Source organism: Salvelinus namaycush, chromosome 8 (genome assembly GCF_016432855.1).
Source record: "Salvelinus namaycush isolate Seneca chromosome 8, SaNama_1.0, whole genome shotgun sequence".
Taxonomy (NCBI): Eukaryota; Metazoa; Chordata; class Actinopteri; order Salmoniformes; family Salmonidae; genus Salvelinus; species Salvelinus namaycush.
The window spans coordinates 31,471,843-31,486,463 of record NC_052314.1 but is presented as its reverse complement, the minus strand read 5'-3'; the positions used below and the strand labels follow the sequence as shown (position 1 = coordinate 31,486,463).

Sequence of the window (14,621 nt, the reverse complement as noted above, 5' to 3'; positions counted from 1 at the left end):
AGCTCGGCTCTGGCCTTCTCAGAACGCAGCAAATTGCCTCTATATAAATGATGGAGGAGGTCAGGGAGGAATAGGAGTAGGTAGGGATGTTAACCGTTAATCAGTTAGACTCCGAAAATACATTTGACCAGTCATGTATGTCGGTCTAGAGGTTAATTTTCATAATTTTGTTTAATTAAATTGGCGCACGTGTATTTTCGTTAGTCATCATGCATTTTATATTCCGCGCGCACAGCATACAGAGCCTAGTTTGAGGAGCGGAAAGGTTTACGGCGCGAAAGTAGCTCCGCAAAAAGCCTGTGGGCTACCGTAGTGGAACCTGCTTTCGTAAGCTCAGTCATTGCGCAATAATTCTAAATGCAATTGCGTGTTAACTTTGGTGGCGACGATTAATTGGAGCTGTTTTCATTTCTCAATCTCAACTTGTAATTAAAGTACGTCTCCAATTCGAAAGCATCAGCTTTAGCCTGGCCCTTCGACTGTACGACGATAGGCTCGCTATTGTTGCATGTTTCCATTTTAAGCTGTAAATGAAAAAATGTCCGCTCCTTGTATGCATCAGAGAGGAAGAGACGTTTACATTTGAGTCATTCAGCAGATGCTCTTATCCAGAGCTATTTACAGTAGTGAGTGTACACGTTTTCATTCGTACTGGTCCCCCATGGGAATCGAGCCCACAACCCTGGCGTTGCAAGTGCCATGCTCTACCAACTGAGCCACACGGGACCCATGGCAATCTCGCCAAAAATCTGTCCAAAATAAACCCAATGGCCCAAGGTCGTAAACTTGTCACCTGCCTTCCCGCCTTGGGACGACTCCTATTGTTAGGGCAGAAACACAAGCATTTCGTCATTATATACAGATCTCTGATAGTATTTTCTGTTGGTCATGTCATTTTACAATTTTAGATTTTAAAAAAACAACATTTTTGACTGGTTAATGAGGGTCAGTCAGTCGGAAGCAAAATTGACTGAAATTTGCATCCCTAAAAGGAGACACGAGTTGTTACTTTTCAGAACCAGCCTATGAGACTCGATCTGGTAGCGATATCACTATCTGCTCCCGCAGGTTTGTGTAGTAAGTGATTTGAGGTTAGCCTTTTTGTTGTGGATTTCTTTTTAGAGATGTCAGTCTGGCCTTACTACTGCGGATCAAAATGACATGATATGGTTAGTGTCAAATCGTGACTCTATGCTCCCAGAGGTGTAATACAACTTTGTGTCAATCTCATTGTGGCTGAATATAGTCCGCCTACGTATACAATGAACCTCTATTTGAGTCACTTGACAGTCAAATTTGCGTAACTCCCTAGAATGGGTCCCTCCACAGCACTAGATAGAAACTTGTTGCAGTGCAGGTGGGGATTGTAGGCATCTTCTCTCCAGAGGAACGGCTGTCTTTATTTTCATTCCAGCAGAATGGTAACAGCTGCTGCTTTTGAAACCTTTTGTGTCATGGGATAGGGTAGAGCCATGGGCTTGATTTTTTAAAATTTTATATGTATTTATTTAGGAATGCCGACTAATTAGTTGTTCTAAACACAACAATATTAGACTTATAGCTAGTGGAAACTGAGTACAGTAGCTCTTTCTGTGGCTCTCTGTGTCTGTGTGTCTGTCTCTCTGTGTCTGTCTGTGTGTGTGTCTCTGTCTGTCTCTGTGTGTCTGTGTGTGTGTCTCTGTCTGTCTCTGTGTATGTCTGTCTCTGTGTATGTCTGTCTCTCTGTCTTTGTCTCTCTCTGTCTTTGTCTCTGTCTGTCTGTCTGTGTTTCTGTGTCTTTCTCTCTGTCTGTGTCTCTCTCTCTGTCTGTGTGTGTGTCTCTCTCTCTCTCTGTCTTTGTCTGTGTCTCTCTCTCTCTCTGTCTTTGTCTGTGTCTCTCTGTCTGTGTCTGTCTCTCTTTCTGTCTTTGTCTCTCTGTCTTTGTCTCTCTCTGTCTGTGTGTGTCTGTCTGTGTTTCTGTGTGTCTCTCTCTGTCTGTGTCTCTCTCTCTCTGTCTCTGTGTGTGTGTGTCTCTCTGTCTGTCTGTCTCTCTGTCTGTGTCTCTGTCTGTGTCTCGCTCTCTGTCTTTCTGTGTGTCTGTCTCTCTCTGTCTATGTGTCTGTCTCTCTGTCTGCTTGTCTCTGTCTCTTTCTGTGTGTGTATGTCTGTCTGCGTCTCACTCTGTCTGTCTGTCTGTCTGTCTGTCTGTCTGTCTCTGTCTGTCTGTCTGTCTGTCTGTCTCTTTCTGTGTGTGTCTCTTTCTGTGTGTGTCTCTTTCTGTGTGTGTCTCTCTCTGCCTGTGTGTCTCTCTCTGCCTGCGCGTCTCACTCTGCCTGCGCGTCTCTCTGTGTCTGCGCGTCTCTCTGTGTCTGCGCGTCTCTCTGTGTCTGCGCGTCTCTCTGTGTCTGCGCGTCTCTCTGTGTCTGCTCGTCTCTCTCTGTCTCTGTGTCTGCGCGTCTGTGTCTTTCTCTGTGTCTTTCTGTTTTCTCTGTGTCTTTCTCTGTCTGTGTCTGCCTGTCTCTCTTTCTGTGTGTGTCTTTCTCTTTCTGCGTCTCTGTCTGTGTCTCTCTGTCTGTGTCTCTCTGTCTGTGTCGCTCTCTCTCTCTGTGTCTGTGTCTCACTCTCTGTGTCTGCTTCTCACTCTCTCTCTGTCTCTGTCTGTCTCTCTGTGTCTCGCTCTGTCTCTGTCTGTGTGTTCATGCGTGCATACATCTTTAATATCTCAGGAGGAGGAACAGCACTTTGACCCTGCCTGCCTTGAGTGTGATCAGCATATGACTCTGCAAAGTACCTTAAGACACACAGCGAATCTGCTTTGAGACTATTGTTCAGAAAACTGTAGTTAAGCGACAAACTTAGGAGAAGCTTGTCTCAATTCCCTGGAGTGTTACTGATCTCGTCTTTTCTGCCTGAAGTTCTTATCTACTGTTGGGAGTTTTCTCTAACCTGTTTTCCTTTTTGTTGATACTGACTGGATTTCTGCCTGGATTGTAAAAAACCTTTGGAATAGTAACACTCTGGACAGGTAGGAACATCTGTGAAGATTTGAATAGTGTCATTATTTTTATAACTGGGTCATTCCACCTCCAAAAAGCCCAAGAAAGAGGATTTTGACACCCACCATCTCAGATTGTTCCGAAGTCGTTTCTGTAGTTAGTAACAGATACGATTAGCAGTCCTGAAACAGACAAAACATCTTCATATTCACAGGGAATACATTACATAGTATGGAGAAGCAAATCTACAGCTGCATACTACTTGTCAAGCGTAGAGAACTGATACTTTACAGTTGGTATGGCTTGTGGAGGGATCCGTGGGTGGCTTTTGATTTGTTTTGGTATTCCTTCATGTCTTACTCATTGTTAGGAAGAGTGCAAATCAGATTTTGGGTCCTACATTTATTTAATATTATCTGAATCCTATAGCCCTAAATTAAATTGTCCAATTTGAGTGTAATCAATTAGCTTAAGTTCTCCAAGATCAAATAACATATGTTGAAATGTTTCAGGAATGCCAATCTCACCTGTTTCTAACTACAGAAACTATTTCAGAACAATCTGAGATGGTGGGTGTCATGGCTTACTGAAATGTCAAGGAACGACTCAGCTAGCTTGGTCCCATACTGTGTAGTGTGTAGTAGCCAACTTCTGTCGTTGCCGAGCTCCGAGCACGCAAATTGGAGCATGGCAGGGTCGGCGTATGAGTCCGAAATCACTTCTTGAATGCGTACTCCGTTTGTACATATTTTGAAGCGTGCATCGACGCAAGCTTCAACTTAAAGTATGCAAAGAAATATCCATTATTTGAGTTGAAGCGACAGAAAATACTCTCCGACTGCGAGATGACATGTTGCCTATTCACATCTCATATGTTGCCTGACTACAGTATTTTATCTTGATACATTAATTAATACATGCTGCGGTAATTTTGGCATTGTTACCTGCCTACAATACCCACTGTAGTTGTTTTGTATGTCGTAAGTCAATAGGGTTAGCTACTACTGTTAGCTAACGAGCCAGATAGCCAAGAATAATTGTTAGCTAGCTACCTACAAAAAATTGACATCTACCTTAGAAAATATTGGTTTTAGGTCATTTTTGCCAGTTATAGTATCTGGTTAGCTACATTATTACAATTCACATATAGCTAGCTGATAGTTATGAAGTAAAATGTTTGCTTTGTGTATATCTTGTTTCATCTCTCTTGCCATTGTCCTGGCTAGAAGAAGCAAGGTTCAGTGAAAGGGTAAGTCAATAGGGCTAGCTAGCTAGCCACAAAGAATTGTTAGCTAGCTACCCATGAATAATTGACATCTACCTTGCATAACATTAGTTTTTGATCACTTTGGGCTGTTTAACTAACTAGCTAGATTACGATTCACATAAGCTCAGCAAAAAAAGAAACGTCCCTTTTTCAGGACCCTGTCATTCAAAGATAATTTGTAAAAATCCAAATAACTTCACAGTTCTTCATCGTTAAGACACTAACATCTTACAGACGGTAGGCAATTAAGGTCACAGTTATGAGAACTTAGGGCACTAAAGAGGCCTTTCTACTGACTTTGGAAAAACACAAAAAGAAAGATCCCCAGGGTCCATGCTCATCTGCTTGAACGTGCCTTAGGCATGCTGCAAGGAGGCATGAGGACTGCAGATGTGGACAGGTCAATACATTGCAATGTCCGTACTGTAAGACGCCTAAGACAGCGCTACAGGGAGACAGGACGGACAGCTGATCGTCCTCGCAGTGGCAGACCACGTGTAACAACGCCTGCACAGGATCGGAACATTTGGGGGCAGAACTGAAAAAGCGTGTGCGAGCAAGGAGGCCTACAAACCTGACTCAGATACTCCAGCTCTGTCAGGAGGGTGGATTTTGGCCCATTACAACTTATTGTGGGAAACTTGTGGAAGGCTACCCAAAATGTTTGACCGAAGTTAAACAATTTAAAGGCAATGCTACCAAATGCTAATTGTGTATGTAAACTTCTGACCCACTGGGAATGTGATGAAATAAATAAAAGCTGAAATAAATCATTCTCTCTACTATTATTCTGACATTTAACATTCTTAAAATAAAGGGGTGATCCTAAGAGCGGGGCAGCAGTGTAGCCTAGTCGTTAGAGCGTTGGATTAGTAACCGAAAGTTTACAAGTTTAAATCCTCGAGTTGACAAGGTACAAATCTGTCGTTCTGCCCCTGAACAAGGCAGTTAACCTACTGTTCCTAGGCCGTCATTGAAAATAAGAATTTGTTCTTAAACTGACTTGCCTAGTTAAATAAAGGTTTAAAAAAAAAAAAAAAAGACTGGTCATTTTTACTAGGGATAAATGTCAGGAATTGTGATAAACTGAGTTCAAATGTATTTGGCTAAGGTGTAAACTTCGGACTTCAACTGTACATATGCATACACATTATATGTGTGTGTGTGTGTGTGTGTGGTGTGTGTGTGTGTGTGTGTGTGTGTGTGTGTGTGTGTGTGTGTGTGTGTGTGTGTGTGTGTGTGTGTGTGTGTGTGTGTGTGTGTGTGTGTGTGTGTGTGTGTATGTACACACATACATACATACATACATACATACATACATACATACAGTACCAGTCTAGGGTTTTTATTTTTACTATTTTCTACATTGTATAATAATAGTGAAGACGGCAAAACTGAAATAACACATGGAATCATGTAGTAACCAAAAAAACGAATCAAAATATATTTGAGATTCTTCAAAGTTGTCACCATTTTCCTTGATGACACCTTTGCACACTCTTGGCATTCTCTCATCCAGCTTCATGAGGTAGTCTCCTGGAATGCATATCAATTAACAGGTGTGCCTTCTTAAAAGTTAATTTGTGGAATTGCTTTCCTTTAATGCATTTGAGCCAATCAATTGTGTTGTGACAAGGTAGGGGTGGTATACAGAAGATAGCCCTATTTGGGAAAAGACTTAGTCCATATTATGGCAAGAACAGCTCAAATAAGCAAAGAGAAACAACAGTCCATTACTTTAAGACATAAAGGTCAGTCAATATGGAGCATGTCAAGAACTTTGAAAGTTTCTTCAAGTGCAGTCACAAAAACCATCAAGCGCTATGGTGAAACTGGCTCTCATGAGGACCGCCACTGGAAAGGAAGACCCAGAGTTACCTCTGCTGCAGAGGACACATTAATTAGAGTTACCAGCCTCAGAAATTGAAGCCCAAATAAATGCTTCTGAGTTCAAGTAACAGACACGTCTCAACATCAACTGTTCAGAGGAGACTGTGAATCAGGCCTTCATTGTCGAATTGCTGCAAATTAACCACCCACTACTAAAGGACACCAATAAGGGCTCCCGAGTGTCGCAGTGGTCTAAGGCACTGCTTCTCAGTGATAGAGGCATCATTACAGACCCTAGTTCGATTCCTGGCTGTATCACAACCGGCCGTGATTGGGAGTGCCATTGGCCTAGCGTCGTCCGTGTTTGGCCGGGGTAGGCCATCATTGTAAATATGAATTTGTTCTTAACTGACTTGCCTAGTTAAATAAAATAAATACGAAAAAGAGACCTACTTGGGCCAAGAAACACAAGCAATGGGCATTAAATTGGTGGAAATCTTCCTTTAGTCTGAGTCCAAATTTGAGATTTGAGACACCGCCGTGTCTTTGTGAGTCGCAGAGTAGGTGAAATGATGTCTGCATGTGTGGTTCCCACCGTGAAGCATGGAGGTGTGGTGGTGCTTTGCTGGTGACGTAGTCTGGGATTTATTTAGAATTCAAGGCACACTTAACCAGCTACCACAGCGATACGCTATCCCATCTTTTTTAAATGTATTTTTTTATTTCACCTTTATTTAACCAGTTAGGCTAGTTGAGAACAAGTTCTCATTTACAACTGCGATAAAGCAAAGCAGTTCGACACATACAACAACACAGTTACACATGTAATAAACATACAGTCAATAATACAGTATAATTTTTATTATTATATATACAGTGTGTGCAAATGAGGTAAAAGCAATAAATAGGCCATGGTGGTGAAGTAATTACAATATAGCAATTAAACACTGGAATGGTAGATGTCCAGAAGATTAATGTGCAAGTAGAGATAATGGGGTGCAAAGTAGCAAGATAAATAAATAAATACTGTATGGGGATGAGGTAGTTGGATGGGCTATTTACAGATGGGCTATATGCAGTGATCTGTGAGCTGCTCTGACAGCTGGTGCTTAAAGCTAGTGAGGGAGATATGAGTCTCTAGCTTCAGTGATTTTTGCAGTTCGTTCCAGTCATTGGCAGCAGAGAACTGGAAGGAAAAGCGGCCAAAGGAGGAATTGGCTTCGGGTTTGACCATTGAGATATACCTGCTGGAGCGCGTGCTACGGGTGGGTGCTGCTATGGTGACCAGTGAGCTGAGATAAGGTGGGGCTTTACCTAGCAAAGACTTGTAGATGGTTTGCGCTTAATATATTTGTTTTTCAACAGGTCAGTGACCCAAAACACCTCCAGTCTGTGTAATTTTAAATGTTTTAAATGTAAAATGTATTAAACTAGGCAAGTCAGTTAAGAACAATTCACGGCTTACCGGGGAACAGTGGATTGTTCAGGGGAAGAACAACAGATTTTTACCTTGTCAGCTCGGGGATTCGATCCAGCAACCTTTCGGTTACTGGCCCAACGCTCTAACCACTAGGCTACCTGCCGCCCCAAAGGGCTATTTGACCACGAAGGAGAATGATGGAGTGCTGCATCAGATGACCTGGCCTCCATAATCCCCCGACCTCAACCCATCTGAGATGGTTTGTGATGAGTTGGCCCGCAGAGTGAAGGAAAAGCAGTTTCAAGTGCCCAGCTAATGTGGGAACTCCTCCAAGACTGTTGGAAAAGTATTACAGGTGAAGCTGGTTGAGAGAATGCCAAGAGTGTGCAAAGCTGTCATCAAGGCAAAGGGTGGCTACTTTCAGGAATCTCAAATATAAATATATTTTTGTTGGAACAAGTTTCTGGTTACTACATGATTCCATATGTGTTATTTCATAGTTTTGATGTTTTCACTATTATTGTACAATGTAAAAAAAAAAAAAAAAAAAAAAAAATGTTTTAGTAGGTGTGTCCAAACTTTTGACTGGTTTCATTCATTCATTCATTTGGAACACCTTCCTAATATTGAGTTGCACCCCCAGGGCAGCATGCTAGAGTACCGGGTGGTAGCTGGCTAGTAACAGTGACTAAAGTTCAGGGCAGGGTACTGGGCGTATGCTTGCTAGTGGTGACTGTACAACAGTCTGATGGCCTGGAAAGTATTTTCCCCCTTTCTAATTTCCTCTATTTTTGCATATTTTTGATACTGAATGTTATCAGATCTTCAACCAAAACCTAGTATTAGATAAAGGGAACCTGGATTTACAAATAACACACACAAAAATTACATGGGTCCCATTTATTCCTGGCAAAAACCAAACACTGCATTCTACAGTAAGAACCTCATACCAACGGTCAAGTATGGTGGTCGTTCTGTGATGTTTTAGGAATGCTTTGCTGCCTCAGGACCTGGATGACTTGCCTTAATAGAAGGAACCATGAATTATGCTTTGTATAAGATAATTCTACAGGAGAATGTCAGGCCATCTGTCTGTGAGCTGAAGCGCAGCTGGGTCATGCAGCAAGACGATGATCAAAAACACAATCAAGTCTACCTGAAAATGGCTAAAAAGCAACCCATTTGAAGTTTTGGAATGGCCTCGTCAAAGTCCAGACCTAATCCCAATTGAGATGTTGCGGCAGGACATAAAACGAGCAGTAAATGCTTGAAAGCCCTAAAATTTCAGTGAGTTACAGCTGTTCTGCATGGAAGAGTTGGCCAAAATTCCTCCATAGAGGAATTGGTTGGACTCATTGCTGCTAAAGGTGGCACAACCAGTTGTTGGGTGTAAGTGAGCAATTACTTTTTCACACATGGGCATTGGGTTTTCCATAAATTAGTTTATTAAATTAATGAGATAAGAATGTAATTGTTATTTGTTCACTTATCTAATATTAGTTTTTGTTTTGAAGATCTTAACATTTAGTATTAAAAAAATATATGCGAAAGTAGAGAATTAGAAAGGGCTTTGATGCACCTGTACGGTCTCCTAGATGGTTACCATACTAGGGGTTGCAAACCCATGTGAGGACGACTGATATGAAAATGTGGTCCCGGGAGAATTTCCAAAATCCTGAGAAATAATAAATTATATATATCAGCAAAAAATGAAACGTCCTCTCAATGTCAACTGTGTTTATTTTCAGCAAACTTAACATGTGTATGAACATAAGATTCAACAATTTGAGACATAAACTGAACAGGTTCCACAGAGATGTGACTAACAGAAATTGAATAATGTGTCCCTGAACAAAGGGGGGTCAAAATCAAAAGTAACCGTGCATCTCTTCCTCATGGACTGCACCAGATTTGCCAGTTCTTGCTGTGAGATGTTACCCCACTCTTCCACCAATTTAGTGGAATTAAAATAGCGCCTGTACAGTATATTCGTTTGTCACACGTACAGCATATAGATTCAGAGCCTTTGAGTGGAAAATTGGTCGGATAGCGCAAGAGCTGCTACTGCTGCAGCATCTTGTGGTGCTTTCAAGACAACTGGGAACTTAGAACAAATACGAGCTCAAATCAGGACAGTGATCTTCAGGTCGGAAAGTCGTAGCTCAAGAACAGCGGTTCCCAACCTCTTTTGTTTACTGTACCACCAACTGAATTTTGCTCTGCCCGGAGTGCCCCCTCGTCCATTTTACTAGTAGGCCTATGGTCTCATAAGTCTTCTCAAGTACCCCCTGTGTATAGTTCTAGTACCCCTGGTTGGGAATCACCGCTCTAGAAAGAGGCCCGTGTTCGCAAGTTTTTGAAATTCTGAGTTGGGTGATTGTTTTTGTCCCCCCAGTTGTCTTGAACACACTGAAGTCGGAGATTTCCGAGTTCCCAGTTGTTTTGAATAGGCGGCATCAAACCTTCAAACCTTAAATTGCTTCAAAGTAGCCTATTAGATCTCATCTCTTTCTAAATTTCTAAAGGATATTTTCATCACATGAAACTACTTGCATGTGTATTGCCCTTTTGACAACTGTTTTCCCGCTTAATTGAATTATGGAATGAACATTCACACGCAGCTTACTGCCTTGTGCGCATTTCTGTGCCAGTAATGTGAATAAATAATAGTTTTAACATTTTAAGCTAAACGTTCTGATCTGTTGCATCACTCATTGCTTTTTAACAGTTTTTTTTTAATGTAGCCTAGGCCTACTGGTTGTATGAATTTGGGATCTATCGTCCCACAACTGTCCCAGAGTCTGTTTTGGAATAGCCTCTTTCTTTCTCAACAAGCTGACCAATAGAATAGGTAGCCTAAACGTTTCTATAACAGTCGATTTACATAGGCTAGTGATTTTGCTGTTCGTTACTCGTCTTGTTGGCCGAGGAAAAGTACATGTGGACAGTTATTCTAACAGCTTCAAAGTGCACTTCAAAATTCGGTAAGAAGGGCCGCGCCTCGTTGCATCCTCGACTTGAATGTTCTGTTTAATATGAATTCCTATATTCTAAATGTGATTTCTGTCATTCTGAGAACCTTGGGTGGACGCCCTAATGAGGTTACACACCCAATGCATGTGGGTCCGGTAAATTATGTAAATTAAAATGTTGCTGGTCAAATGTCCGCCGCCACATTTTCCTAACGGAAACCCTGCCTCACCACTTGGGGGCTGCCCGGCATGGAGTCCAGGATCCAGATGCAGATGGAGGTGTTCAGTCCCAGGGTACTTAGCTTAGTGATGAGCTTGGAGGGCACTATGGGTTTGAACTCTGAGCTGTAGTCAATGAGCAGCATTCTCATGTAGGCGTTCCTTTTGTCCAGGTGGGAAAGGGCAGTGTGGAGTGCAATAGAGATTGCGTCATCTGTGGATCTGTTGGGGTGAAATGGAGTGGGTCCAGGGTTTCTGGGATGATGGTGTTGATGAGCCATGACCAGCCTTTGAAAGCATTTCATGGCAACAGATGTGAGTGCAATGGGGCGGTAGTCATTTAGACCGGTTACCTTGGTGTTCTTGGGCACAGGGACAATGGTGGTTTGCTTGAAACGTAGGTATTACAGACTGGGTCAGGGAGAGGTTGAAAATGTCAGTGAAGACACTTGCCAGCTGTACAGCGCATGCTCTGAGTAAGCATCCTAGTAATCCGTCTGGTCCTGTGGCGTTGTGAATGTTAACTTTGGGTCTTACTCACATCGGCTACGGAGAGCGTGATGAAACTACACACTAACACAGTCACACATCAGTGTGGTTTTCAATAGTCCTTTTTGTTCTCTGGTTATCCAGTGTCCATAACTAAAGCATTGCCAAAAAGCCCAAAATACATGAAACAGACAAGGAAGGAAGTTAAATTGTAAAGGCCTCCTCCAGTCCTCTTTCAGCTCACATGAGTCCTTACCTCCTCCACAGGTGGCGACTGAAAAGGTTGCAGGCAAGCTGAGTTCTACACTCTCATGGGTGAAGAACTCAGTGTCACACACGGTCAGTCAGATGGCTAGCCAGGTGGCCACGCCGTCTAGCCAGGTGGCAACGGTGCCCTCGTCCCTGCAGACCACCACAGCCACCTCCTCCTCCACCTCCCTCTCCTCCTCGTCCCCCACTTCGGCATCGCCCGCAAAGCTCAGCCCAGATGAACTGGAGCTGCTGGCCAAGCTGGAGGAGCAGAACAGGTGAGGGGATCACTATCAAACAATCACTCAGTATCTGCCAAGTGTCAACATCATTCATGTTTCTGTTATGTCAGTCATTGACAGTAACTTAATTAGCACATCTCAGGTAACATTGTTTAGATTGGGAGGTTAGTCTAGCCAGCTATCTAAACGTGTAATAATCATGGTCGAGTTACCGACCGGGGGTCCCCATGATTTTGTTAGTTACGCTCACTCAGATATCATATTAAAAACGGCTAAATCTTCTCTTATCCACATGGCAAAATGTGTAGAAATGCAGCAAACGTACTTTAAAACTACAACATGTATCTATGCTCCATGGAAAAATGTGTACAACTCTTAATTTTTTAAAATCTCACCACTGTCTGGGGGGGTAAAATGTTTTGCTCTTAAGGTGGGCCACTGCGGCCCCTCATGATGATTTCAGATTTTATTGTGGCCCCCACCCCTTTCAAAGTTGCCCATCCCTGTTGTAGACCATTGGCAAAGCCATTGGTTATGTAATGTTAATTGTCCATCTAGCAATAGAATTGCATGACACCAACAACAGTGAGTATAACATTAACTGTGGTTGTGAAGGCATAGCACAGTCATCTTAGTAAGAACAGCCAGCCACACTCTGTCCCTGAAGTCTTCATTAGCTGAAACAATATTAGAGTGCATTTAGTCCCCACTGCTGTCGCTCCACTCTCTCCCTCTTTCTCCCTTTTCTCCCACCACTCTCTCCTTCTGTCTCTCCTATGGCTCTCACCCTGCTTTTATAAGCAGTCTCAGTGTTGACATGGAAACGATGAGGACTGGGAAGTGCAGCCAGGTTGCTTGGGTTTATACTCACTGCTGTGTAAAGCCTTCTCAAGTGAAGAATACTGTAGTCAGAGCCCTGTGAGATGTAGCCTTGGCTTTTACAGACCGAATTAAGGAGTGGGTGAACTGATCTGTTTCAAGTGTGAGAGCGATACTCATAGTGGGGCTGAGAGACGCTGTAGTAGGACACATCTGAAGGTGAAACTATCGGCACAGTCTGCTGTGTGAGATGAGCAGGAAGTGAGAGTGATATTTGAATAGGTTTGTTTCCCCATGCTCTGTAAAGCTTGGCTAGCATCCATTATAAAATGCATTATAGACTGAGAGAGAGACTTTTGCTTTCACTAGTGATGGATGATTCTTATCCTCTTCTAGCTCCTTTTGGCATCAGTCTCTCACTCCATGGACTGTACCACAAGGATGTCTCACTAGATTTTATTATTCAACTTTTCCTTTTCATTGTCCTGGGCAGATCTCTGAGCACCTTCTTGAACAAAGGGTGGACAGAAGGCGTGGTGATGTAGAGGGGACTTCTGGGTTATTTGATCTTTGACCCAGATCTCAACCCCTGCAAGCAGGGCCACAGCTGGCCTCTTTCACTAGGCACATGTCCCTGCTGCCCCTCCCTTTTCTTCCCTCTTCCATCCCTCCCTCCTTCCCTGTGACTGACAACAATACCCTATCATCTGCCACAGCTCACAAAGACCCTCATGTCACCCTGATAAAATGTAGAGCTCTTGTTGCCCCCTTAGAAAAGGCTGTGTCGCGTAGGAAGCATGGTTTTAAGGATCGTCGTGACTGTGGGCCGAAAATGTCGTTGCTCATTAACGTTTTCAACAACAACAAAAAATTAATTGACATCGTTCCATTGAAAATAGTCATCTTTGAAGAAGGAAAAAACACAAAATTCACTGCATGAAGACTCGTACAGGCGTATGATATCCCAGTGATATTGATGTTGAGATTCCTTGTTCCTCCCCTAATGAATGCCAAGATGAAAAACAGATGAGATCATAATGGAAATGTACAGTGCATTCAGACCCCTTCCCTTTTCCCACATTTTGTTACGTTACTGCTTTATTATAAAATTGATTAAATAAACAATTTCCCTCATCAATCTACACACAATACAAAGCGAAAACAGATTTTTAGAAATTGTTGCAAATGTAATAAAAAACTACATAGAAATACCTTATTTACATAAGTATTCAGACTCGAGGTTGTAATCGCTGCAAAAGGTGCTTCAACACAGTACTGAGTAAAGGGTCTGAATAGTATGTAAATGTGATATTTCAGTTTTTTTATATATATATATGTGTATATATATGTATGTAAAAAAAAATTGGTAAACTAACCTGTTTTTGCTTCGTCATTATGGGGTGTTGTGTGTAGATTGAGGAAAATGGTTTATTTAATCCATTTTAGAATAAGGCTGTAATGTAACAAAATGTTGAAAAGGAAAGGGGTCTGAATACTTTCTGAATGCTCTGTACATGCCTAGCTATCCTCTCTCTCGTTCTGACTGAGCAGGCAGACACTGATGTGCAGGTGCAGTAAAAACTAGGCTGTTATCTGTGGGAACTGACCGATTACTTTTGTATTTTGAAATCCATGTTTGGAGAAGGCCTTTGTACCATGTAGATAAGAGGTGTGTGTGTGTGTGTGTGTGACAGGGACAAGAGTCCCAGACTCAGTTCAGCCAGTTCACCAGGCTGGTAGCTTCTCTGGATCTTCTACATAACAAAGACATAAAGAAAGCCCCATGAGTCTGTCTTGGTAAGCAACACAAGGATTGTTACTTCTTTCTAGATCGCATGGCTCTTTTCTTGTTACCAAGAGGCCATAACGGAAGATGGTGTAACTGACATGGATTATTTGGCAACAAACCACATCGTCAGAGCGACTCGTTTTAAATAGTTCCTCTCCTAGGAATCTTTGTGATTTTCGTCTCTCATTCTGGTTATGCTAAACGTAATGGAGCCTGTACTTAAAATTTTCAGTAAATCTCAATGGTTTAATGTATTTTGTTTTGAGCCGTCTGTGAGAACCCAGTATGACCTGTTTGTGTACTGGTGAATTATTAGCTTTGGAGCAGCGACTAGGCTACGTTTGGAATTC

General features: G+C 42.4%; 1 protein-coding gene across 4 annotated transcripts in view; it reads left to right on the top strand.

Moving 5' to 3' along the window:
• LOC120052614 (ecotropic viral integration site 5 protein homolog) overlaps window positions 1-14,621 on the top strand; it is a 109,750-nt gene that overhangs the window by 15,292 nt on the left and 79,837 nt on the right. For 2 of the 4 annotated variants that reach the window (XM_038999634.1, XM_038999631.1), the window contains exon 2: window positions 11,440-11,699. In XM_038999634.1, coding sequence (XP_038855562.1) covers window positions 11,521-11,699 — 179 coding nt within the window. In that variant the 5' untranslated portion in view covers window positions 11,440-11,520. Of the gene's footprint in view, window positions 1-11,439; window positions 11,700-14,181; window positions 14,280-14,621 lie in introns of those variants that run through there. The other 2 variants (XM_038999635.1, XM_038999633.1) reach the window with 2 other exon arrangements.